Source organism: Gekko japonicus, unplaced genomic scaffold (genome assembly GCF_001447785.1).
Source record: "Gekko japonicus isolate JY-2015 unplaced genomic scaffold, Gekko_japonicus_V1.1 scaffold2803, whole genome shotgun sequence".
Lineage (NCBI taxonomy): Eukaryota > Metazoa > Chordata > Lepidosauria > Squamata > Gekkonidae > Gekko > Gekko japonicus.
In genome coordinates this window covers 189,136-216,421 of record NW_015160308.1, presented here as the reverse complement: position 1 = coordinate 216,421, position 27,286 = coordinate 189,136, and the positions used below count along the sequence as shown (strand labels likewise).

At 46.7% G+C, this 27,286-nt stretch overlaps 3 protein-coding genes across 3 annotated transcripts in view; 1 reads left to right on the top strand and 2 right to left on the bottom strand.

Annotated features, from left to right (window-relative positions):
- Nucleotides 1-86: 86 nt before the first annotated feature.
- On the bottom strand, nucleotides 87-1,055 carry LOC107114896 (1-phosphatidylinositol phosphodiesterase-like). The gene has a single exon (XM_015416505.1). The coding sequence runs from the start codon at nucleotides 1,053-1,055 to the stop codon at nucleotides 87-89; it is 969 nt and encodes a 322-aa protein (XP_015271991.1).
- Nucleotides 1,056-2,642: 1,587 nt separating this feature from the next.
- On the bottom strand, nucleotides 2,643-24,909 carry LOC107114885 (1-phosphatidylinositol phosphodiesterase-like). The gene is made up of 2 exons (XM_015416494.1): nucleotides 24,870-24,909; nucleotides 2,643-3,403 (listed from the first exon to the last, which is right to left on the bottom strand). Exons 1-2 carry the CDS (start codon nucleotides 24,907-24,909, stop codon nucleotides 2,643-2,645), a joined length of 801 nt encoding a protein of 266 aa, XP_015271980.1.
- An 834-nt stretch (nucleotides 24,910-25,743) lies between these two features.
- Nucleotides 25,744-27,286, top strand: part of LOC107114875 (oxidoreductase HTATIP2-like) — an 11,979-nt gene continuing 10,436 nt past the window's right edge. The window contains exon 1 of the mRNA XM_015416483.1: nucleotides 25,744-25,896. Within this exon, the coding sequence (XP_015271969.1) occupies nucleotides 25,744-25,896 (153 nt within the window). The remainder of the gene's footprint in view (nucleotides 25,897-27,286) is intronic.

Genomic DNA, 27,286 nt, shown 5'->3' with positions numbered 1-27,286 from the left:
TCTCAGTAGACTCAAACTACCACCAAGCAACCCCCGGTATTGTCCAGAATGTTGCAGAACCTCTTCTCCTGTGAGTCATTGTTTCATCACAACCGAGCAGTTGTGTCATCATTCCCCGTTTTCAGGTTACTCTCCACAATATTTCTGATAAGTCCTGCACCGGGAAAGTCCATGATCACCACACCCCACCGCCCCGCTTTCCCAGCCTGGGCTTTCAGATGTTCATAACAGCGTTGGTTGATGTCTTGGGCCAGTTCCTCGGGGTTGGTGAAGAGCCCATTGCCGGAGCAAAAGGTGAGGTGCAGAGTGGCATGGCTAGTGGTCTCTGCCGTATCCAGGTGCTCCAAAACTCGATCCCACTTGGACTCTGCAGAGAGAACGTGCCAGGAGTCGCCAACGCTCAGGGCCTCGTAGGGCACCCCCAGGATCTCGTTCTCCAGCTCCTCCAAGATGACAATCTTCCCCCGTGCCTCGCCCAAGGTGGGAATGGCTTCTTTCACCCAAACTTGGCCTTGGCCTTCTTCATCCAGGTAGCGTCGCAAACGGGGCCCGAAATCTGCATCGGGGAGAATGGGGAGTTCCTCTTTGACTCTCATGAGGACTGTCTCCCGCGGGTGCCGCTTCAGGAAGCTCAAGGTAACTTTGAGGACAGTGGAAAAGTCAGCCTCCTGGTAAGTATTGACGTGGTAAATAAGGAAGTGGCCCTCTTCCAGTTTGCAGCGGATATCCAGGAAGCGTATGCCGGCCTCTAGCTGAGCCTCAAGGGGCCAGCTCTGGCAGCGTATGTTTGAGCCACCAAAAAGGCTCATGGTGTCATGGGTGCCAGGGATTGAGATCCTGGAAATGGAAAGGTGGTCAGGTAGGTCGGACATCCAGTCAGGGAGGGAAGCAACAGGCTGAGGAGTGTTATCGAATGACTCCGTCTGATCCATGGTTGGTAGATTCACCTGAAAAGGAGAGGAAGCAACATGAGAAGGAGAAGTGAGCAGATTGTCAGTGGAACCAGTTACCTTGGGCTCTCGCTGAAAGTCTTCAAGCAGAGCCTGCTCATCCATCTGGGGAGAGGTTTGGCTCAGTGGCAGAGCATGTGTTTGGTATGCAGAAGGTCCCAGGTTCAATCCCTGGTGTCTGCATTGAAGGATCAGGTTATAAGTGATGGGAAAGACCTCTGTCTGAGACAGAGTCAGTTCTGTGTAGCCAGTAATTACTCTGGTGGATCAATATTCTGATTCATAATTAGGTAGCTTCCTGTGTTCATCTGTTGAGGATGCTCTAGCTTTTGCCCTTCTGCATAAAGCAGAAGCTTGTATTAGGGGAACTAGGAGCCTTCTTCTAACTCTAGGACTCAATAATTTGCAAAAAGAAGAAGAAAAAGAAGAGGAAGAAGAGGAGGAGGAGATTGAATTTATACTCCACCCTTCACCGGAGTCTCAGAGCACCTTACAAATTCCTTTTCTTTCCCGCCCCCACAACAGACACCCTGTGATGTAGGTGGGGCTGAGAGAGCTCTTTCCAGAATTGTCCTTGAGAGAACAGCTCTGAGAGAACTATGGCTTGCCCAAGGTCATCCAGCAGCTGCAAGTGGAGGAGTGGGGAATCAAACCCGGTTCTCCCAGATCAGAGTCCGCACACTTAACCACTACACCAAACCAAATGTTGTTTGAAGTTGTTAATGGAACGACAGCTATATGAAAGCAAAGGTACTCTTTCACACACCCAAATCCCAACCCCCCCAAAAATTACATGCCGGCTAGATATACACTGCTGGCTTTTAACCAGGGGTGATTTCCCACAAGTGCTGCTCCGCGCTCACTCCTCCCTTTTGCCCCGATAGTACGTGTCAATTTCACACAAGCTGCTGCACACCCACATTCTGCCCCGCAGCTTCGTGCGATTTCCCCCGCGTCTACTCAGTCCTCAAAAAACAGGATTGAGTAGACACGGGGGAAATCGCACGAAGCTGCGAGGCAAAATGCAGCCGCGCAGCAGCTTGTGTGAAATTGACACGTACCATCGGGCCAAAGAGAAGAGTGAACGCGGAGCAGCGCTTGTGGGAAATCACCCCAGGTCTCGGGGGGACTGTTACACAAAATATAAAACAATGAAGCTATTTCCCAAGCCTGGGACAAACACAAGGATTAAAATACGTCATCCAATTTCATTCCAGTGGCCAAACCCCGAGCAAGGCAGTCCTTTGGTCAGACCCACCACCAGTGTTCCCTCTAAGCTGAGTTAGTGTGAGCTAGCTCACAGTTTTTGAGCCTCTGGCTCACAGGTTTTTGTCTTGGCTCAGGAAGGATGACTCCAGAGGAAACTAGTTTATCCAGCAGCAAAATCTCTTGCTCACAACTTTAATGCCAGTAGCTCACAAAGTAGAATTTTTGCTCACAAGACCCCACAGCTTAGAGGGAACATTGCCCACCACCGAGCATTAAAGCAATAGCCTAATTCTAGGCAACACTGCATAACCACCACCCACCGTCACATATCTGCAACTAGGACCTCTTCAGCAGAGGGCTTGGCTTCCAGACAGGGTGGAAGAAACCCCAGCAGAGTCTCAGTAGACTCAAACTACCACCAAGCAGCCCCCGGCATTGGTCCAGAATGCTGCAGAACCTCTTCTCCTGTGAGTCACTGTTTCATCACAACCGAGCCGTTGTGTCATCATTCCCCGTTTCCAGGTTACTCTCCACAATATTTCTGATAAGTCCTGCACCGGGAAAGTCCATGATCACCACACCCCACCGCCCCGCTTTCCCAGCCTGGGCTTTCAGATGTTCATAACAGCGTTGGTTGATGTCTTGGGCCAGTTCCTCGGGGTTGGTGAAGAGCCCATTGCCGGAGCAAAAGGTGAGGTGCAGAGTGGCATGGCTAGTGGTCTCTGCCGTATCCAGGTGCTCCAAAACTCGATCCCACTTGGACTCTGCAGAGAGAACGTGCCAGGAGTCGCCAACGCTCAGGGCCTCGTAGGGCACCCCCAGGATCTCGTTCTCCAGCTCCTCCAAGATGACAATCTTCCCCCGTGCCTCGCCCAAGGTGGGAATGGCTTCTTTCACCCAAACTTGGCCTTGGCCTTCTTCATCCAGGTAGCGTCGCAAACGGGGCCCGAAATCTGCATCGGGGAGAATGGGGAGTTCCTCTTTGACTCTCATGAGGACTGTCTCCCGCGGGTGCCGCTTCAGGAAGCTCAAGGTAACTTTGAGGACAGTGGAAAAGTCAGCCTCCTGGTAAGTATTGACGTGGTAAATAAGGAAGTGGCCCTCTTCCAGTTTGCAGCGGATATCCAGGAAGCGTATGCCGGCCTCTAGCTGAGCCTCAAGGGGCCAGCTCTGGCAGCGAATGTTTGAGCCACCAAAAAGGCTCATGGTGTCATGGGTGCCAGGGATTCTTGATAGAAACTGCTCTTTTTCAAGAACAGCTCTTATCAGAACTATGGCTTGCCCAAGGTCATCCAGCCAGGTGCAAGTGGAGGAGTGGGGAATCAAACCCGGTTCTCCCAGATTAGAGTCCGCACACTTAACCACTACACCAAACTGGCTCTCTTAATAAAGAAGAGACTGGATTTATACCCCACCCTTCACTTGGAGTCTCAGAGCGGCTTACAAACTCCTTTTCCCTTCCCCTCTCCACAACAGGCAACCTGTGAGGTAGGTGGGGCTGAGAAAGCTCTTTCGAGAACTGCTCTTTCAAGAACAGCTCTGGGAGAAGTATGGCTTGCCCAAGGTCATCCAGCAGCTGCAAGTGGAGGCGTGGGGAATCAAACCTGGTTCTCCCAGTCCACGCACTTGACCACTACAGCAAACTGGCTCTCAGGGAAGGTAGATTGGAGGGAAATATGGCAGCCAGCGGTAACACCTGAGCTTCAGTTTGACCTTCCTGTCTCTTCACGAAAAGTTTGAATGTGGCAGGCTGAAGTTAGTAGTGGTAGAAAATACCGTCAAGTCACAGCCGACTTACGGTGACCCCATAGCGTTGTCAAGGCAAGAGATATTCAGAGGTGGTTTGCCATTGCCTGCCTCCGCATCATAACCATGGACTTGTTTGGTGGTCTAACATCCAAATACTAACCACACTCGGCCCTGCCTAGCTTCTGAGATCTGACAAGATCGGGCTTGCCTGCGCTGTCCAGGTCAAGATGAAGGGCAGAAGCCAAAAAGCTCTTGGTGGGTGGCTAGGCTTGCCAAATGCCCACTTATGTCAGGCAAAGTCCCAGCAATTCTGGGCACTGTCCACCAATGCACAACCAGTCAGCGGGTAGAAATAGGCCAGTAAAATAGGAGGGGGCAGCAATTGTTGATGGCCGGCTCCAGCTTATTTTGCACCCTAGGCAAGGATCCCTTCTGCCCCCCCCCCCCCCCCCGTCCCCCCCACATCTTTAAAAAATAAATGTATTTTAGGAAGAATGAAAAACACAAATAATCAAGAAACTCCCAGAGTACGGGGCCGGGTGCAGTTTGGTGCCCCTAAGAGCCGCCCCGCTCTAGGCGATCGCCTAGTTCGCCTAGTGAGTGAGCCGGCCCTGCTGATGTCACTTCCACTACAACCCAGAATCACCAGCATCATGCTGGTGTGACACTCTAGCACTCGTCCAAAAATTCTATAGCTTCCATCGAATTTTTTGTGCGAGCATTAAGAGTGTTGCTGAGGCATGATGTTGGCACTTCTGGGTTGCACCGGAAGCAATATCATTGCACAGTGGCGGTGATCACATCCCCACCCCCGTGATAAAGGCCTGCCTCCCCCATCTCCCGCCAATGGCAGTGCCGTGCCTGGCAACCCTACCTGTGATTCATGCCCCATGGCCTTGGTTGAGCTGGCCCACTGGATTCAATCAGGACTGGCCCAGGCTACAGATGGTTATTTTTTTGTTTGTTTCTTTTCTTTAAACGTCGTTGTATTGTAATTCATTGTATTGGACTTTATTGTGTTGTATTTCTCAGCTGTTCTAAGCTGCTTTGGGTCCCTGCTAGGCAAAAAAAAGTGGGGAGTAACTATTCTACGTAAATAAAGAATTATGACACACCTTCAGAGCAGAAGGCATATTTCCCACATTAAGGAAACCATACTGAGTACTTGAGTCACAAACCCTTATAACATACACTAGAAATAAGGCCCGTTGTGGAAATAAATATGAGATCTAGATAGAGGCTCTGGGAGAGTGCTCTGGTTTTGGGCAAACAGTGTCAGTCTGCTTTTAAAACATGAATCTGGGACCTGCACGCCACCAGAATACAGCAGGTTCCATATGCAACTGACATTCCAACTGCCTTGCGGGGAGGGGAGTTTGAGGTGTGGAATGGAGTGAAGTCCAATCAGCTTCCATATGCAAAAGACCAGGTTGTCGCAGCAGTTGTGGTGTGGGCGGGACCCGGGCTTTGCCTTCTGATTGGTGGTGATATATGCTGAGGAGCAGTGCCATCAGCCATACACTAAGGGAGTGCATTTTAGAATTAGAACTTTGGCACCCACTATTCAATTATATATAAGGAGAGAGGAGAGATTCCTGTTCATTTTCACTATGGTTGCCAAGCTGCAATGTGAACAACTGACGTATACTATTCAGTCCCTCAGTATGCTGGGAAAAGGCCTTCCCCATCCATTCCTCTCCACATCTGGTTGGCCACCAGTCCTTCCCATCAGCTTCCCAGCACCAGTCCTGCTTGCCACAGCAGGATTGGGAGGGCAGTTGATGAAAGTACCAAGGAAGGGATGGGCAGAAATAGTCATGGCTGTTTCTTCCTGTTTTCCTTTACCGGGGTCTTTAAAGGTGGGAGGGGAGGTTGTGGCTCTGTGGAAGAACCTCTGTTTAGCATGCAGAAGGTCCCAGGTTCAATCCCCAGCATCTCCACTTAAAACCCCAACTTCCTGTCAAAAACAAAGTCTTCTCCCCACATACACATTAGCATTGTTAAGAGGACTCTTAATTCCGCTTAATTCCTCTTTACCCAACTTCTCTCTGAAATCTAGCAGTCCTTTTCCTCTCTCTTTTTTTTAGGAATTTGGAGCCCATTTCAAAGCAGTTCCATCTTGATCAAAAGAGAAATTCAAAGAGTGGAGGGATGGGAAGTCAGGTTCTACACCATTTCAAAATTGTGTTCTGGATATGCTCAGTGGCAGGCAATGTCTTAAACCCTCCTATTTTCTTGCAGAGCATCCTATGGCATGGGAAGGAAGGAAGGAAGGAAGGAAGGAAGGAAGGAAGGAAGCAGGGTCTGCCCAAGAGCATCCCTGACAAGGGCTTGTCCAGCTGCTGCTTGAAGACTGCCAGTGAGGGGGAGCTCATCCAGGGCCGGCTCCAGCTTATTTTGCACCCTAGGCGAGGATCCCTTCTCCCCCCCCCGTGCGCCCACCAATTTTAAAAAATAAATGTATTTTAGGAAGAATGAAAAACACAAATAATCAAGAAACTCCCAGAGTACGGGGCCGGGTGCAGTTTGGTGCCCCTAAGAGCCGCCCCGCTCTAGGCGATCGCCTAGTTCGCCTAGTGAGTGAGCCGGCCCTGCTGATGTCACTTCCACTACAACCCAGAATCACCAGCATCATGCTGGTGTGACACTCTAGCACTCGTCCAAAAATTCTATAGCTTCCATCGAATTTTTTGTGCGAGCATTAAGAGTGTTGCTGAGGCATGATGTTGGCACTTCTGGGTTGCACCGGAAGCAATATCATTGCACAGTGGCGGTGATCACATCCCCACCCCCGTGATAAAGGCCTGCCTCCCCCATCTCCCGCCAATGGCAGTGCCGTGCCTGGCAACCCTACCTGTGATTCATGCCCCATGGCCTTGGTTGAGCTGGCCTGCTGGATTCAATCACTAATACACATACATTTACCCACTGCATGTATGCATGGACATACTATAACCAACATGCACAGACGGGCCAGAGAGACAGACAGACATGGGTTGTTTGCACTGCCTTGAGTACTATTAGTGAGCAACTATCCCCCACCCCCGCTTCCCCACTGTATCACGGTGCTTCCCTGGACCTCTTGGGTTTCCCCCCACCTTTCCTGCAATCCCTCCAAAACCAGTTTTGCCGTGGTGACATTTTCCCCTGTCCCAGCCCTCCACAATGGCCATTCCCTCCCCCTGCCACCAACGAGTTTGGGGGGATTTTTTTATAATCAGCAATTGACCTATCAATACGGTGTTGTAACATTATAAAGCACAAGAGACTTACATTTTAAACAAATGAAACTTGATACACAGATGTCTGTAACCCTCAAACAATATGTCAATAGCTGTTTGTTGTTCTTGCTTTTTTAAGATGGAAAAGGGTGAGAACTAGCAACCTCAGGGGACTGGGGAAAGGGAAATTTGGGGAAGCTGCCTTGTGAAAGCCCTTCACTGTATGGGCATTCTCAGCAGCAAGATGATCCCATGTGGGAAACACCTGTGAGAAAGCTATGGTGACAAAAGGGAAGCCCTCAATGAAAAATATTACCTTTCCATATCTCAAATCTCTATTTCCAGAAAATTAAGGCATGACATCGTCTAGGAGAAGTTCCTGGCTCCCATATATAAACACCTTCCGTTTGTGAAGAACCCCTAGACGTTCTCAACACCCAGTGCACCTTCCTACACTCAAGTCTATTTACATTCACGTCACCATCCTTATGTATTCAAATGCTCAGGAGAGCTGATGTGGCATAGTAATTAGAGAGGGAGACCAGGACAGGTTCCGATCCTGACTCAGCAATGACGCTTGCCAGGTTACCTTGGTGCGGACTCTAATCTGGGAGAACCGGGTTTGATCCCCCACTCCTCCACATGCAGCTGCTGGTGTGACCTTGGGTCAGTCACAAGTTCTTTCAGAGCTGTTCCCTTAAGGGCAGTCCTCAAAAGAGCTCTCTCAGCCCCACCTACCTCACAGGGTGTCTGTTGTGGGGAGGGGGAGGGAAAGGGATTGTAAGCCACTCTGAGACTCCTTCAGAGTGAAGGGCATATATAAATCCAATCTCCTCTTCTCTTCTGTCTTACACACACACAGTTTAGGTACCCCACCCCCATAGGGTTGCTGCACTGGGGAGAAAAGGAGGACTAGATGGTATGTTTTGTTGTCCTAGGGGAAGAGTGGCGTATAAATAATAGGCACACCACCATCTCAGCTGCACAAGGTTCAAGACTGCCCTTCCTACAGCCCATCTGAGGCAATAGGATTTCTTCACCTGGAGCTCTGCTCCTTTCTTTTGCACGCTTCTTAATAGCTTCCAGCTGCCGTGCAAAACACATGACATCCGATGCGCAGCACAACCCGTCCCGCATTCCTCCAGCGTTTAGCCTTCGTCCCCAATCTTTACTTACTGACCTCGAAACCTCTGTCGCTTGCTTGCCTTCCCTCTTGCTTCAGCCGGGCTTCGCAGTTTGGTCTTAATTGCCAGGGTTTCGGAGATTAATTAGGGGTTCATTAGCATGTGGGTGTCAGCGTTGCGCAACACGCAGGAATGACTGGTTCCGCTGCCTGGTTGTGCCACAGGATGCTTCAGCAGCGCTATATTTGCCAATTCTATATGTCTTGATCACCTTTGAACATCACGCCAAGCTCATCTTTCCTCCAGCTCTGCCCCAACCCCACCCAATGCACAAAAACATGTACTAGGTTGCCAAATGCCGGCTCTGCTTAAGCTAAAACATAGATGCTGCTTTAGGCAAAATGTAATACATGCCAGTTAAAACATTTTGGAAGCTCTCCCCCTACCTCCTAATTCATTATATATAGATTCACGGGTATAGTAAACGAGTAATCTGTATTCTATTGTAGCAGAGCACACTAAAGGCTATAAAGCCGCAGAGCTTCTCTTTCTTCTACATGTGCTGGCAAAGTTACAGAGTTACACAGAGCCACCTGTCAGTTTCAGATTAATAAAAAGCTCTTTATTTAGGGAACTCCATTCTAGATAGTAAAGGTGAGAGATAGTGATAGGATCCAACTAAACTATCTAGGATGGATGCAGATGTAGAGATGCCTCTCCGGCATCCATGATGCAAAGTTGGAGAGCAATGTGTTCCTTCTTTGTGTGTGTGCGAGACAGAAGTGTGAACAGAAGGAAGGAAGGAAGCAATTTCCTGAAAGTATCCCATCAAAGGGTCAGTGGCAGAAGAGTAAACAGGAAGGAAACTCACAATATGCCTGTCTGTCTACCTGACTCTTTTGTAACCCCTCCCCCCCAAGGCTAAGGCTAAGAGACAGCGTCTGGTCCTTCTCTTCCAACAGTCTGTATGTGTGAAAGTCAGGAGCATGGTTCCAATTATACTTCTACCTGCTTTTTTAATCCATTGATCTCCATGGTAGGAGGTCATTTCAGAGGGTTAGCCGTGTTGGTCTGCAACAATTACATTTGAGTCCAGTAGCACTTTAGGGACCAACAAGAGTTTCAGGATGTAAGCTTCTGAGAGTCAAAGCTCCCTTCATCAGACAAAGAAATTTTTACATGGACATTCCAGTGCAAGATTGCTGAACTGGAGTTTGTTTGTTTATTTATTTCCTTCAATTTATATCCTGCCCTTCCCGCAAAGCTGGCTCGGGGCAGGTTCCAGCCTATAATAATCTGCTGAATGCAGATGTACATCATAAAAGCAGAATAACAAAACATATACAATAAATGCAATAAAATAAATACAATAAAATACACCAAATACTTTAAAATAAATTATACCTCAACAGACACATAAGAGTGACTGACCGATTGGGGGGGGGGGGGGAGGCCAGATTGAATTGGAGACAAGTTAAGGGCAGGCCCCCCCCCCCCCGCCCAGACTGAATAAGGACCCAGGATTTTTATCTCACTACAGATGCTAATTTTCTGCCCCCAAGTATTTCCTCTCTGCTCTAATCAAGCTGATTACAATATACACTCAACCTTCACATCCTACAAGTATTTTTTAATAAAACATACAAGAAAACGGGAGGGGCTGTGGCTCAGTGGAAGAGCCTCTGCTTTGCATGCAGAAGATTCCAGGTTCAATCCCTGGTATCTCTAGTTATAGGAGCAAGCAAGAGGTGATGTGAAAGACCCCAGCCTGGGATGCTGCGGAGTCGCTGCCAGTCTGAGTAGACAATACTGACTTTGATGGACCAATGATCTGATTCCGTATAAGGCAGCTTCAATTATGGAAGTAGAAGACAATGCTGTAAGAGCATTGTAAGAGAAGATGGACAATAAGCAGCGGAATAGGCTACAATCCTGTTCCCTTGATAAAAGTGTCTCCTGGACTATTTCATTGTATTACATCTGAAAAGTACGCAGACGGAGAGTGATTCCAGCAAAGCATATTTTATTCAGTCAGGAACAAGACACTTTGGCCGGCTCGCAGGCCGGCTTATATTCCCTCAGAACCCACCACCACAACACACACCCCACTTCCCTATAGGCTATTTACAGTAACCGAGAGGCCTATTGGCCTCACGGTCTGGGACCTAGCCCTTTGATTGGGCCGGCTAGGATTCCTACTGGCCCATTGTCTTTAGGCGCGAAGCTTGAGGTTTTGTCCCTGGACAAGTCCGGACATGCCCGGCCATGTCAGGGCTGGATACACTACAACATCCCTTTTCTGACAGCCAGAAGAGAAAAAAACGGTTATCTACTGCTCATCCCACCCGAATGGAATCCCAGATCCTAGATTATTTTCCAGTCTCTTAAAAAGCGGCACATAGTAAATGGAGAGTGAAAAGGGTTTCACTGCATGTATGCCTAAAATCTGTGTATCATATGCATACACAGGGTTGCCAACTCTGGGTTGAGAAATTCCTGGAGATTTTTTTGGGGGGTGGAACTTGGGGAGGGTGGGGTTGGGAGAGGGGAAGGACCTTAGTGGGATCGAATGCCACAAAGTCCACCCTCCAAAGCAGCCATTTTCTCCACGGGAACCGATCTCTGTCATCTGGACATCATCTGTAACTCTGGGAAATCTCCAGGCTCCTCCTGGAGGTTAACATCACAGAAGCAAAAGCAGTCATGACCGAATTACTAATGTTGTTTCAATTATATGCAATAAATTTCAAATCTGAGTAATTCATGAACAAATTAGGCTTTTATAAAGTCACATAATCATATTACTGTCCCAATCCAACGGTATGCCGATACGTACTGGAAAAGTCCCAAAAGAAAATAACTTCTCACAATTTCAGTGAACAATATTGTTCAGACAATTTGGGTATCCTTTTCAAAAATTCATATTCCATCAACCACTCAGTAGAAAAGTCAATGGTCCCGGCGATGGGGAGTCAACTTGGAACACCCATTTCACTCCTCATTTCCTCAAGGTCGGGACTCCAACTCCGATGTTAAAATGTTATAATCAATACAACCATATACATCATAGTCCATTTTAAAAGTTCCTTACCATATCATACTTACTATACAACTATTCCAATACAAATACAAAATTCCAAGAAGTTCTCTCATCAGTCGACATTCACCTTCATGTTTTGTGGTTAACATTACAAATGTTGATACATTTTTTAAAAGTCAATGTAAATCAACACCTGTTGTTTCAATTGCAGTATTCCCTGACTTCTTAAAGCTACAAGTCTGATAAAACCTGCTAGAATAATCTCAAACATTCATATGTGATAGATAGCTATATAAACAATTATGTACACAATTATAACACTTCCTAAGCTTCACAAAAAACATGAATAATCCAATGCTAAATTCAGACCATTGGGTGTGACCATGTTAAGTCTGAAAATCCAAACTCCTTCCTCTCTGAGTAAATTTTTCTGTTTCATCATAAGATTCTCTTGCCACATATTTGTATAATACAAAATGTTTAAAGCTGTCAAAATTATGCCCTTTTCCAATAAAGTGAGATACAAGAGAAGCTTCCATAATTTTAGTTCAAATTCTACTCTGATGTTCTAAAATTCTAGTTCTTACAGCAGGGCAAGTAGTGTTTCCAATATACATCAAGCCACAATCACAGATTATAGCACATACCACATTCTTTTATGCACAAGTGGAGAAAAACCGCAAATAAATCTTTGAACCCCCGTTTGGGTGTGAATTCACTAATTTCCAATGCTTGAGGGCAGATCAAACATCTACCACACCTATGATGTCCCATTAGTTCCCTCTCTGCTCTACCTGTAGAATTCATGCCAGAATGCACCAATATGTCTTTGATGGTCCTAGTTCTTCTGAAGCCTACATAGGGTAATTCTTCACACTCAGGAACACTTATTAAGTGCCAATGTCGAATCAGAATTCTGCCTGTTTTATTAGACAGGGATGTATAAACTAAACCACGTGTAATCCTACCTGGTCTAGTCTAATAATTCCTCCCTGTTAGTCCTATCTGCTCTTTTCTTAGCCTTCTGTATCACCTCTTCTGGATAAACCCTACTTTTAAACTCATCTGCCATATCTCTGCTATCTTTCAAATAATCTGTTAATTTAGTAGAGTTAATCAAACAGAAAAATTGGCCATAGGGCAAATTTTTACAGAGGTGGGCTGAGTGGAAGGACTGGAAGTGCCAGTATGAATTTTTATCAGTTTGTTTTCTGTAGGTGCAAACTGCCAAATGATTGGACTCTGTGCCATATACCATAGTGTCCAAAAAAGGTGCCAAGTTTTTATCAAAGTGGCTAGAAAATTTAATATTGAAATGCACCCCATTTATCCATTCAAAAAAGAAGGGCAATTCTTTGTCATCCTTAAAGATCAAAAACATGTCATCAATATAATGTTTAAATAGAATAATTTGATCAAAAAAAAGGTTATAATATGGATTGCAAAAGTTTTCTTCCTCTAAATCAGCCATGAAAAGATTAGCTATACTGGGAGGGAAACTGCTCCCCATTGGCTGCCCCACAAATCTGTAGATAAAAATCCTTCTGAAATTTAAAATAGTGTTGTTGTTTTCCAAGAATTGTTTCTACCAATTCGAACAGAAAAAACATTGGGGGATACAAATCATCACATGCTTCTAAAGTCTTCTCAATTACACCACGTGCCTCCTCATAAGGAATGCTTGTGACTAGAACAGCCTGATTAGGAATCTGTAAATTTTCAACAACGCTTATGAAATATCTCGTTTCTCTAATATATGATCCCATTTTTAAAAACAAAGGGCTGCAAAAATGAATCAACAAAAATAGATAGTGGCTCCAATAATGAGTTGGACCCTGATAACAATTGGGCGTCCGGGAGGTGGAAATCTGGATGTGTGAATCTTAAGCAAGATATAAATTACTGGAATTCTCAGATGTTCCTTCATGAGAAATCTATATGTGTTGTTTTAATAAGCCCCATAGATCCAGCCTCATCCAAAACAATCTTTATTAATCTGGCTATCTTAGTAGGAGCATATTCAATAGGTAAGTAACTTGCCTTATCAGATAGTTGGCATTCCACCTCTTGGCAATAATTCTTCCTATTTAAAAGAACCACCGCTCCACCCTTGTCCGCAGGCTTTATAGTAATACTTTCATCTTCAGCCAAGCCCTTTAATGCTTCAGAATCCAATTTTGACAGGTTATTCCAAGATTTTTGAAAAGTAGCTTCAACCATTTTAATGTCTCTCTTTATACCGCCTTTTCAGATGCTGTTACACAAGGATCATATATATTCGGGTTGAAAGGAGAACGAGGATGAAATTTATTGCTCTCATATCGTGTATTATTCCCAAACGTTTAATATATATTTTTTAATGTTTTACATTTTACGTATACTTTTTCGTGACTTTCTGTCAGCTTACTCATATCCTCCTGGAGGTTGGCAACTCTGTGTGTTCATCATAAACACACACCTGTATGAAACTGCCTTGTCTTGTGTGCTGTTTTGACGCCCTACATTTAAACTTGTGGCTGAGGAGCATTAAACTGTGTGATCATTTTCCCAAGCTTGGCGGGCAACAGTGGATTAAAAATGAAGAACAACTGTGGGTGAATATTGCGTGTCTTACCCTAGATGGAATAAGTCAAACTACAAGAGACGGATGGATGGTTGGAAGACTGTGCTGTGAAAATTGCCACATTCAGCCCACGTGGATAAACCAGTAGCAAGCCTGCCCATTCCCGCGTATCTTGTTTGCTCCTGCCAGCCAACCCAAATGGATTGGTAACAGCAGCCGGCATGTTTTCTTTGGAAGAAGGAGAAGGGAGAGCAATATATGATACCAGCAGTTGACTTTTTTCCTTTGGAAGAAGGTAAGTGGAAACTAAGATACGGGAACAGCAGGCAAACATGTTTTCTTTGGAAGAAGGAGAGGGGACAGCAAGATTTGATAATGGCAATGTTCCCTCTAAGCTATGGAGTCTTGTGAGCAAAAATTCTACTTTGTGAGCTACTGGCATTAAAGTTGTGAGCTAGCGATTTGGCTGCTGCATAAAATCAGTTTGCTTTGGAGCCATCCTTCCTGAGCTAAAACAAAAATCTGTGAGCCGGAGGCTAAAAATCTGTGAGCTAGCTCACACCAACTCAGCTTAGAGGGAACTATTATGGCAGCTGTTTTGTTTTCTTTGGAAAGAGGAAAGAGGAGAGCAGAGTCATTTGCTGGTTGTAGTGTTGCTATGGTGAGTAGGATTTCTTTTATAACCTTTTTTTAAACATAGCCATTGATCCCTCTTATTCTCTTTTCTTTCTCTTTTGAAAGAGGGATTTCTCTTTTTGATTTCTCTTTGATTTCTCTTGCCCCTCCTATCTTTGAATTTCTCTTTGATCAAAACAGAATTCATTAGCAACTGACTTCCAATTCCTAAAAAGAGGGAACGAAACAGATTGTCAGATTTCAAGGGAGAAATTGGGTAAATTGGATAAAGAGGGGTTAACAAGCTTTTAAAAGCCCTAGCTGGTCATTGTTCTCCCAGTTTTTATTCCAGTTTTCCCCAGGTTTTGTGCCTGAACAAAATATGGGGGAAACTTTATTTTTAAAAATGGGAGAGTGACAGCAAATGATATCGTGTGTAAGGGAGTGGAAAACCCAATGCAGTTAATAAACTGAGCTGTACCAAAAACCCTGTATGGAAAGGTAAAGGTAAAGGTTTCCCTTGCTCGAAAGCCAGTCGAATCCGACTCTAGGGATGTGGTGTTCATCTCCGTTTCCAAGCCGAAGAGCCAGCGCTGTCCGAAGACTTCTCTGTGGTCATGTGGCCGGCATGACTCGACACCGAGATGCACGGAACACTGTTACCTTCCCACCGAAGCGGTACCTATTTATCTACTTGCAATTTCTTGCTTTCAAACTGCTAGGTTGGCAGGCGCTGGGGCCAGAGACCGAAACTCACTCCATCACGCAGCACTCAGGTCTCGAACTGCTGAACTACCGACCTTCCAGTCTGCAGTTCAGCATCTTAACCACTGAGCCACTGCAGCCCCTCCTATATGGAAAGGTAAAGTAAAGGTAAAGGTTTCCCTTGCTCAAAAGCCAGTCGAATCCGACTCTAGGGTTGTGTTGCTCATCTCCGTTTCCAAGCCAAAGAGCCAGTGCTATCCGAAGACGTTTCTGTGGTCATGTGGCCGGCATGACTAGACGCCGAGGCGCACAGAACGCTGTTGCCTTCCTACCGAAGTGGTACCTATTTATCTACTTGCAATTTCTTGCTTATAGAAAACTCATATCCAAATGCAATGTTTTGAGAAAGAACAAATCCCATGGGGACTGGGAAGCCCAGGTCTTCCCAGACTCACCCACCCTGGTACCATTTTTCCTGTCCCAGTCCTCCACAGCGGCCATTTCCCTTTCCATTAATTATGTTTCACCTAGTTGGTTCTGTAAGTTTAGGTGTTTGTTGCTTTCTAAGTGATACACAGCTTTCCAAAACAACCGGGAAACAATGCCCCTGGCCCCGCCACACCCTTGGCATTTCCTGTTTGTCTCCCCACCCTTTCCCCTCAGGTCGTGAGCTTAGTCATGAGGCCTGTTTTCACTGCCAGGCCTCAACCATGTATTTGGGTTTTATTTTTGTGGCCCTGCTCTCCTGCAACGCTCTCCAAAACCGGCTCTCATGGAGGCTTACTTTCAAGGGCACATCTAAAGTCAGAAATGCTTTCCCCTTAGTCCTGGTCTGACACATTTTTAATGTTCCTCCTCAAAAAACACCCTGCATTTTTTTAAAAAAGAAATGACATTAGGGAGAAAACTTTTAGCTTAGCCCTTCAGATTCTGTACAAAGAGTTGCCAATCTCCAGGTGGTTGCTGGAGATCTCCAGGGATCACTGATCTCCAGGTGACAGAGATCAGGTCACCTTGGAGAAAATGGCTGCCATGGAAGGTGGAGTCTATGGCATTATACCCCATTGAAGTCCCTCCCCTCCCCAAACCCCACCCTCCTCAGGCTCCACCCTCAAAATCTCCAGGTATTTCCCAGTCTGGAGCTGGCAACCCCATGTACAATTTTTCCACTTAGAGGGAATTATAAACAGAGGGGGATATTCAGGGCCGACTTATCCATTAGGTATGGTAGGGAAGTCTTTCCATAACCAGGGCTATTTTGGGGCAGGAACGCACAGGAATGGAGTTCCGGCTGGCTCCCAAGTTGGCCACGCCCAGCAGGAACTCATTAGCATAATAGGCCACACCCAACAGCAGAAACTCATTAGGATTGGCTACAGTAGGCGTGTGTGGCCTAACATGCAAAGGAGTTCCTGCTACAAAAAAGCCCTGGGTTTTGACAACAAACAAGGTAAACAGAATAACAAGCAAAAGATGGGTGTGGCTGGATGACCACACTTCTGGTAACATGGGGGTGCGGCCTAATGTGCTAATGAGCTGTGCTGTTAGGGGTGTGGCCCAATAGGCTAACGAGTTCCTGCTGTTGGGTGTGGCCTATTATGCTTATGAGTTCCTGCTGGGCTATTTCTACAAAAAGAGCCCTGTTAACATATTAATAATTTCTACAAGGCTAAATGTATCTTTTATATACAAGCTGAACAAAGCAATTAAAAGTAACTTATGTTTATTAACTATAAGGAAACGTATTCTTAGGTTCCTCTGGGGTTCAGTCTGCGTCGAGAGCTGTCTCACCCTCCAGGGTTCCTTTTAGCTGGGCAAGTGTCCCAGAACAGAAACTCACAATACGGCAAGAGAAGAGGGTTTTTCTTCACCCAGTGTCCACCTTCTGCTCTGATAATTACCCATTCCTCCCCGCCAGGGAACAGGTCTGGCCGCTCCTGGGCACGCCTTTTAAATGCTTCCCCAAGGGCGGGCCAACCCTGGGCTCAGCCAATCCTCCCTCCCCAACTCAGTCCTGGGGAGTGACAGGCATCTGGGCCCGTGGATACTTGCCTTGGATTGGTGAGCTCACTGGCCTTCCCCCTGGACTTCTTTAAAGAGATGGCTGCCCTGCCCGACCTCTTCTAAGAAGGTCAGTTTGCTGTCAGCTCTCCCTGGCCCTTCGTCTTTACTCCCTTGGGTCTCGGTGCCAGGGGCATCTCTGGTAGAAATTTGGGTGTGTTGGCTTCTGCTGCTGAACACACCACTGAGAGCCGGCTGGGCTCCTTCAAGCTGGCTGACTCCTGAGTAGACTCCATCAAGACCAAGGTCTGCTGACACCAGACAGACAACTCCCCCAGCCTCGGGGCTTGCTGGCATAGCGCATCTTCAGTGGGGCTTGCAGTCCCTTGGGGTAAGTGTGGAGGCAGAGGTGTCGACACCAGACACAAATTCATTACTTCGTAGCCTGGTGCCTTTACAATTTAACAGTTAGAATTTTTTAAAGGATTTTAAAAACCCAAAATCCAGGGGCTTATCACCTAAATGCCAGTCTGGTATAGTGGTTAAGCGCGTGGACTCTAACCTGAGAGAACCGGCTTTGATTCCTCACTCCTCCACTTGTACCTGCTGGATGACCTTGGGCAAGCCATAGTTCTGACAAGAGCTGTGTTACCATGTGTGCTTGTAATTGCATTGTCTGTACTGTGCTGATGCTAGGTTTGTCAAATGTCTGTACATCTGTGCATTTGGGATAAGGGGTTGCTGTGTGCAGAGCAAAAACAGGTCAGAGAAGTTCTGCTTTCCATCAGCAGCAGAGCTGTCCAGCTGAGCCGCCTGCTTGGGCAGTCCTCACATGCAACTGGGTCTGGCCAACCTAACGTCACATGACTGTGAAGGGTGGTTAACTTAGGATGCATAGCTGTCTTCAATAAAATTTTGTTACATTTAAAGGATCCTTTCCTGGGACTCGCCATCTGTTCACTTCTGGATACAAAGTTCACAGGCCCAGAGCCCTGCCTTAGGGTAACTCGAGGATCTGATCAACCCTGAAGAACAAGGTCAAGGGGCCACAGATAAAGTTTTGTACATGAAAGTATGCATAGGATTGTACCTTGGAAGCAGTTACTTCTTTACATAATGATTAATCATCACATTGTGTACTTCATCCTCACATACCTTAACTGTGGCCATTTCAATCTCCCTCCCCATAGTTTGTATTTAATCTCCCTATCTCTGATCCAAGCCCGTAGTTACCACGGGGCCCAGCCCCCACAGTTTTTACGGGCCCCTCTCCATTCCTCGGCTCCCCCTCCCTTCCCCCCATCGCTGCCCTCAGTCCAACAGCCAGCAAGAAGAGGGCAGCAGCGCACCTGTGCATGAGGAGGGGCCCTGTCCAAGCCCTGTAGCTGCCGCGTGTGCCATGTAGCCAGGGCTTCCAAGTGCCCCCGCTCGGAGATAGACTGGGGCTGCTGCTGAAGCCGCCATGCCGTGCCTGCCTGCTTGCCCAGGTCCGGAGGAGCCTGGCTCACTCCCCCTTCCCTTCCCTTCCCTCCCCTCCCCGCTTTTGCTCACTTGCAATGGAGGGAGCCAGCCTGGGCACAGCTTGGCAGCCCGGGGCACCCAGGGACAGTGGGTAGGCAGGAGGCGAGCGGCCGGGGAGCCTGCAGGCACGCCAAAGGAGCAGCCAGCCAGCTGGCAAGCCCCGCGCTGGATGCGGTGGCAGAAGCAACGCTATCACCTAGGCTGGAGTGAGCCCAGCGAGGAGCCCAGAGCCATCCTGTCCCACTCTCTCTCGCCGTCCTGCTTCGTCGTGATCGCCGATGGACCTTGCGAAGGAGGCGTCTTCTCTGCCCCATCGCCGGAGCCGTTCTGCTTCTCCGCCACCCCGCATGGCTGCCGACCCCTGCCTCGGTGGATACCGTGATGCCCTGGGCTGTAACCCCTCCGGCCCCCTCCCCAAAAACTCCTTAGCTACAGGGCTGCTTCGATCTATATGCAAAATATTTTATAAAGAAAGCTGGATTAGATTCATATAAACGCGGAGTAAAAATTGGTGGAAGGAACATTAACAATATGAGATATGCAGATGACATCACACTGGCAGAAAATACCTTGGCTCAATCCTCAACCAAAAGGGAGACTGCAACCTAGAAATTAGAAAGAGATGGAGACTGGGAAGGGCAGCCATGAAGGAGCTAGAAAAGATCCTTAAGGGTCGGGATGTGTCGCTGGTGACCAAGATCAAGTCAATTCATGCCATAGTATTCCTCACTACTGTGTTCGGGTGTGAAAGTTGGACAATGAAGAAAGCTGGCAGGAAGAAAGTTGATTCATTTAAAAATATGGTGCTGTAGGAGAATTTTACAGATACCGTGGATCACTAAAAAGACAAATAAGGGGGTTCTAGATCATATCAAGTCTGAATTCAATAATGAAATAAGAAAACAATAATACCAGGAAGAGTTGAAGGCAGCAGGAAGAACCAACATGAGATAGATTGATTGACTCTGTAATGGAAGCCACAGCCCTCAGTTTGCAAGACCTGAGCAAGTCTGATAATGACAGGATGTCTTGGAGAACATTAATCCATAGGGTCGGCATAAGTTGGAAGCAACGTGATTAAACTTAACACACACCCCCAAAGAAATCGACCACTTTTGGTAGCTTAATTATTTTTGGTGTTTTTTATAATACCCCTCTCATTTTCTGGGACACAACTGCAAGAGTATTGGAAACTGAACAAAGTCAGGGACTGAAGAACAAGGAATCAAAGGCATACCCTACAACAGCTGAAAACCCTACCCAGCTCTCTGAGCCCTCAGCAGACACTTCTAACACATTTCTATGCTTCTTTTTCAACCATATGGGCAAGAACCTTGGTTTTTTCACATGAAAGTTGAGAATCTTAACACTGACATTGACAGCAAAAACAAGGCACTGCCATTATTTGTTATTTAACAACTAACTGCCCTCTGTAATAAAGCCATCTACAGTAGGTTGCAGTTTTCCTCACTGGACAGTCTATTCAGATACTGCAACAGTGGGTTCAAGTTTTTTTTTTTTTTTTTTTAAATCTTAGCCACTGTGTCTCAGAATGAAGTCATCTCAACAATTTAAACTTCTCGGGAGTGGGAGAAGTTTGCATGCATGTATGCGACTGAACAACAAATGCATGTTCTTCAAGAAATTAATGAAATGACTTCCAAAGAAGACTGCATGAGTAAGCCTTTATGAAATGAACTTTTTATGAGAAAGAACAAGAAGTGTAACAGTATGCTTGGAGGGAGGAATGGAGAAGGGGAATTGGACCAACATAATACATTTTTTAAAAAAGAAAACAAAACCACAAACAGGATACAGACATATTAAAAAAGCAACACTGACCTAACAGTGGAATGTGAACTATATTTGACCTAAACCACGTCACATCCACTACTCTTCCCCACAGTGAAATGTTGGTAGCTCTTAAAGAAGCAAAATAGACACACAGCGGTCATCTAATCATGTTTTTATTTTCCACAAAGCATGCTGTTTTGATTGTACAAGACTGTCTCGTTCAAGCCGCTTCTCCTGCATTATGGGGGGCAAAGCCTGAAGGGTGGGGGGGGGGGGCAATGCCTCCTACAGAATGCTGTGACATTTTATAAATATCTAACATAATCCATACCACAAAGGTTCAAAGACTAGAAGAATAGAAACAGACAGTTCTCCACCTGTTGCTTTGATTTGCTGTGGAGCATTGAACAATACTAGGTAAATAAGTTGTAAGTAGCTGGAAGATAGAACTCAGACTTCAGCAATATTCATAACTAAAACAGTAACATTCCCCAGTTGCAAAACGTGGGTGCATATGCAGACAATTACAACTCATATTTGCTAGCTGGTAAATATCTATTTGGCTTAAGGATATACCTGTTCCTGTGTAGTGTAAGTTTTCAGATTTCTACATCAAGACTCTGACTAAAACATAAATCTAACCTTTTGGTTATTTGGTACTCATTATGGCCAATTTTCCCCCTCATGGATCACTGCCTTGTCGTGGCGAGGGGGCTTGCGCAGTTCAATGAAGCTGTGGGCTATGCCGTGAAGGGCCACCCAAGACGGACAGGCCACAGCAGAGAACTCAGACCAAGCGTGATCCACCTGGAGAAGGAAATGGCAACCCACTCCAGTATTTTTGCCAAGAAAACCCCATGGACAGTATCAAAAGGCTAAAAGATATGACGCCGGAAGATGAGCCCCTCAGGTCGGAAGGTGTCCAATATGCTACTGAGGAAGAGCAGAGGACAAGTACAAGTAACCCCAGAAAGAGTGAAGCGGCTGGGCCAAAGCCGAAAGGACGCTCAGTTGTGGATGTGTCTGATGGTGAAAGGAAAGTCCAATGCTGCAAAGAACAATACTACATAGGAACCTGGAATGTAAGATCTATGAATCAAGGTAAGCTTGACGTGGTCAAAAATGAGATGGCAAGACTGAACATCGATATCCTAGGAATCAGTGAACTAAAGTGGACAGGAATGGGCGAATTTAACTCAGAAGACCATTATATCTACTACTGTGGCCAGGAATCTCGTAGAAAAAATGGTGTGGCCTTTATAGTCAACAAGAGAGTGCAAAAGGCAGTACTGGGATACAATCTCAAAAATGACAGAATGATTTCTGTCCGATTCCAAGGCAAACCATTCAACATCACAGTAATCCAAGTCTATGCCCCAACCACTGATGCAGAAGAGGCTGAAGTGGACCGGTTCTATGAAGACCTACAACACCTCCTAGAACTAACACCAAAAAATGATGTCCTCATCATCATAGGGGACTGGAATGCTAAAGTAGGAAGTCAAAAGGTAACTGGAATAACAGACAAGTTTGGCCTTGGAAAGCAAAATGAAGCAGGGCAAAGGTTAACAGAGTTTTGTCAAGAGAACACACTGGTCATAGCGAACACCCTTTTCCAACAACCTAAGAGGCGACTCTACACATGGACATCACCAGATGGGCAACACCGAAATCAGATTGACTATATAATTTGCAGTCAAAGATGGAGAAGCTCTATCCAGTCAGTAAAAACAAGACCTGGAGCTGACTGTGGTTCAGATCATGAGCTACTCATTGCAAAATTCAGACTTAAACTGAAGAAAATTGGGAAAACCACGAGGCCATTCAGGTTTGACCTAGATCGCATCCCTGATGAATATACAGTAGAGGTGAAGAATAGATTCAAGGGTCTGGATTTGATAGATAGAGTGCCTGAAGAACTATGGACAGAGGTTCGTGACATCGTACAGGAGGCAGCAATCACCACCATCCCAAAGAAAAAGAAATGTAAGAAAGCAAAGTGGCTTTCTGATGAGGCTTTACAAATAGCAGAGGAAAGAAGGAAAGCGAAAGGCAAAGGCGAAAAGGAAAGATTTACCCAACTGAACGCAGATTTCCAGAGAACAGCAAGGAGAGATAAGGAGGCCTTCCTGAATGAACAGTGCAAAGTAATAGAAGAAAACAATAGAATGGGAAGGACTAGAGATCTCTTCAAGAAAGTTGGAGAAATCAAGGGAGCGTTCCATGCAAAGCTGGCCATGATAAAGGACAAAAACGGTAGGGACCTAACAGAAGCAGAAGAGATTAGGAAAAGATGGCAAGAATACACAGAAGAACTATACAAGAAAGACCTCGATGTCCTTGACAACCACGACGGTATAATCACTGACCTCGAGCCAGACATCCTGGAATGTGAAGTTAAATGGGCCTTAGAAAGCATTGCTAACAACAAAGCTAGTGGAGGTGATGGTATTCCAGCTGAGCTATTCAAAGTCTTAGAAGATGATGCTGTTAAAGTGCTGCACTCCATTTGCCAGCAAATTTGGAAAACGCAACAGTGGCCACAGGATTGGAAAAGGTCAGTATACATTCCAATCCCAAAGAAGGGCAATGCCAAGGAATGTTCAAACTATCGCACAATTGCACTCATATCACACGCTAGCAAGGTCATGCTCAAGATCCTACAAGCTAGGCTTCAACAGTACGTGGATAGAGAACTACCAGAAGTACAAGCTGGGTTTCGAAGAGGTAGAGGAACTAGAGATCAAATTGCCAACATTCGCTGGATTATGGAGAAAGCAAGAGAGTACCAGAAAAATATCTACTTCTGCTTCATTGACTATGCTAAAGCTTTTGACTGTGTGGATCACAACAAACTATGGCAGGTCCTTAAAGAGATGGGAGTACCAGACCACCTCACATGTCTCTTGAGAAACCTGTATAAGGGCCAAGAAGCGACAGTTAGAACCGGATATGGAACAACTGATTGGTTCAGCATAGGAAAAGGAGTACGACAAGGATGTATATTGTCGCCTTGCTTATTTAATATATATGCAGAGTACATCATGCGAAATGCTGGCCTGGATGAATCACAAGCGGGAATTAAGATTGCTGGGGAAAAGATCAACAACCTCAGATATGCAGATGATACCACTCTAATGGCTGAAAGTGAAAAGGATCTAAAGAGCCTCTTGCTCAGAGTAAAAGAGGAGAGCGCAAAAGTGGGCTTGAAGCTCAACATCAAAAAAACTAAGATCATGGCATCCGGCCCCATCACTCCTTGGCAAATAGAAGGGGAAGTCGTGGAAGTAGTGACAGACTTCACGTTCCTGGGATCCCAGATCACCGCAGACTGTGACTGCAGCCATGAAATTAAAAGACGCCTGCTCCTTGGGAGGAAAGCGATGGCGAACCTAAACAGCATGATAAAAAGTAGAGACATCACCCTGCCAACAAAAGTCCGCATGGTCAAAGCAATGGTATTCCCAGTAGTCATGTATGGCTGTGAGAGTTGGACTATAAGGAAGGCCGAGCGCCGAAGAATAGATTCTTTTGAACTATGGTGCTGGAGGAGACTCTTGAGAGTCCCTTGGACTGCAAGAAGAACAAATCAGTCAATCCTCAAAGAAATCAACCCTGACTGTTCCCTGGAAGGCCAGATAATGAAACTGAAGCTCAAATACTTTGGCCACCAAATGAGAAGGGAGCACTCACTGGAAAAGACCCTGATGCTGGGAAAGATTGAAGGTCAAAGAAGACGGGGACGGCAAAGGATGAGATGGTTAGACAGTGTCAGCGATGCAACGAACATGAAATTGAGCCAACTTCGGAGGACGGCGGAAGACAGGAGAGCCTGGCGGGAGATTGTCCATGGGGTCGCGAAGAGTCGGACTCGACTGTGCGACTGAACAACAACAAGTTGAAGTAGAGTTGCCAGATTCTGGCAACTCTAATTCAACAAGCAGGCTTCAAATAAGAAAACAGCGTAGCAAATAGCCTCCGACGTTTACATCACTCTGATCCGAAGACCAGAGTGACTCCTGGCGTGGGATAGGGGGAGCTTACCAGGAGTGGGAGGGAGGTCCAAGCGATGTTACCAGTGATGAGGCTATGTCACTTTCGGTGTGCACTGGAAGTGACATCGTCACTAGGGTTGCCATTCCCTGATGGTGGCAGTTTTCCTCCAAGTTCGGGGGGCCAATCCACTGCTGGCCAGCTGGCCGGTAAGGGGAGCCCTGCCCCCAAGCAGCCCCATCCTGCCCGACGTGCCCAGTGCAATGAAATCACCCAGAGGTGACGTCATGGTGCCAGGCACGTCCCATGGGGGACGCTCTAGCATTTGGGCAAAAACTCTATGGTGACCATGGCGTTTTTTGCCCAAATGCTAGAGAATCTCACCTGACATGCCCGGCACGATGATGTCACCTCCGGTTGACATCATCGCGCTGTGCACGTTGGGCGGGATGGGGGTCTTTGGGGGCAGGGCTGGACTCCCCCACCAGCAGCCAGGTAAGATCTGGCAACCCTAATCGTCACACTGCAACATCACGGCAACACTCTGGTATTTTGGGGGGGAACTCTATAATAATAATGTCTTCTACAATAGAGTTTTCACCCAAATACCAGTGTTGCCTAGACATTGCCGGTGTGATGATATCACTTTCCCATTCCGAAAGTGATGTTGCCATGTTGCAAGCACTGTTGTCTGGGCCTCCCTCTCTCTCCGGGTAAGTCCCCCCACTGGCCAGCTGGTTGACAGCAGGGAGTGAGGCCTGGGAGTGAGGGTCTCCTGTCTCCACCATTGGGAGGGGGGGGTTGCAGCACTAAGTTAGGATGTTTCTCTGGGTGTTAAGCAGCTGCTAAGAGAGACATGCCTGCTGGTCCAGAAATGGGAGGGTTGGAAGCCGTGCTTCCTCTAAGCTGTGGAGTCCAATGAGTCCAATGAGCTGCTGGCATTAAAGTTGCGAGCGCCTTGTGCCTAAAGAAGGCCCCTTGCAGCTGGACGGAGTGGTAGGATCCAGCCCTGACTCCTGATGCCTCTGGAGGAGAGCAAGTGAAAGCTTGCTCACGCAGGTCTGAGGAACAGCTGGACTGCCTGCACTTGGGATGCCAGAGGGGTAAATACCACCTGTAAATAGCAATGTTCTTTCTCAGGGTGTTTCCCTGGCCACTTGGATCCCACACATCTGGAGGTGAGCGAAGCCTTCTAGATTGGTTTGAGGGCAAGTTTCCCAGGCAGGCCTCGTCTCAGCTTCGTTATCTGAGCTTCTTAATGGCTTCTTTTCTCTTCTGGTTTACCCTGTGCCCCGCCTCCCAGAGGCAAGAAGTTGTTGACTTTGAGAAACTGGATGAGTCTGCTGCTGCCTTCCAAGGCCACGATGTTGGATTCTGCTGCCTGGGCACGACCAGAGGCAAAGCTGGAGCGGTAAGGAACTCAGCTGAATAGGGTGTGGGAAAGTGCATGATACGTAGGAGAAGCCAAGGGAAGTGGAGGGACTAGGGAGAGCCAGGAAATGAAGGGAATATGGCCATCTTAGAGGAATGGGTCAGAGTAGACATAAGGACTACTTTCTACCCCACCAGGTCTACAGGCTTTTCTGCACACTCAACTTGCTCCTGATTTTCTTGGCAGTCAGTCCACAAACACTGAAATCTATTTGGGCACAGTTGTTCCACGTGTCTGCCCTCCCTCTGCATCTGCACAGTTGTAGAGTCAGTTTATGTTTATGTGGAGCTGCGGTGGCTCAAGTGGTTAAGACACTGAACTGCAGGCTGTGGAAGGTCAGTAGTTCAGCAGTTCGAGACCCGGGTGCCACATGATGGAGTGATCTCCCGTCTCTAGTTCCAGCTCCTGCCAACCTAGCCGTTCGAAAGCAAGAAATTGCAAGTAGATAAATAGGTACCACTTCGGTGGGAAGGTAACAGCGTTCCATGCGCCTTGGTGTTTAGTCATGCCGGCCACATGACCATGGAAACGTCTTCGAACAGCGCTGGCTCTTCGGCTTTGAAACAGAGATGAGCACCGCAACCCTAGAGTCAGATTAGACAGGCTTTCGAGCAAGGGAACCTTTACCTTTACCTTTAGAGTCATTTTATCCTCTTCCACAGTGTAAGGATGAAGCCGCCCTGACCTGCTGCCTTGGATGGGAAACAACCAGTGCCGCAGTTAAGCAGGCAGGGCGGACTCCCCTTTTTTATTTATGAGGGTGGAAGTTCTCTTCCAAAGGTTCTCACCCTCAGGGTTCCCTTCTGGGGTGCACCCACATTCCATCAGTAATTTCCAGACACGGCTTCAAAACACAAAGCAAATGTATTAGTCCAAGGAGTGTTGCACAAGGCGTAAATCACACAATCAGAAACACAGAAAAATGAAATAATTGCACCTTTCTGTTTCTAAGTAAAATCTTTCTTTAAGCCTTACTGCCTTCAGATATCTCCAAGGAGCGCTCTCCAGGCATTATCCCAGCCATCCAGCAAAGCAAAGGCCCTTTCCGCACCCGTATTTTGCCTCCGTTTCTGAGTGCATCCTATTCTTCCATTCTGCATTCCCTCCCGCTTTCACTTCTGGTTTCTGTCGGGGCTTTTTCTTGTCTCTGCATTTGTTTTACAGGAACCTGCATTCAGACCGCTCCCAGCACACTGTTGCCCCGCACTTACCAAAACTCCTTAAACTGCGATTCTTTGTTCTTGTCCACTTTTTAATGGCTAACCCTCTCTAAAAGTAGAATTGTTTCTGCAGGTATTTGAGTGCTGCCCACTGCCCTCCCCCACTTCCACCTGTCTAGGTTGATCCTCCCCTCCATTCTGTTTTCTTT

Bases quoted from the DNA above. Each gene is read 5' to 3' on its own strand.
- LOC107114896 (XM_015416505.1), bottom strand. From the start codon at position 1,055: ATGGATGAGCAGGCTCTGCTTGAAGACTTTCAGCGAGAGCCCAAGGTA.
- LOC107114885 (XM_015416494.1), bottom strand. From the start codon at position 24,909: ATGTCAACCGGAGGTGACATCATCGTGCCGGGCATGTCAG. The intron at 3,404-24,869 runs GTGAGATTCTCT...TTCTTGAAAAAG, and splicing joins CATCGTGCCGGGCATGTCAG to AGCAGTTTCTATCAAGAATC.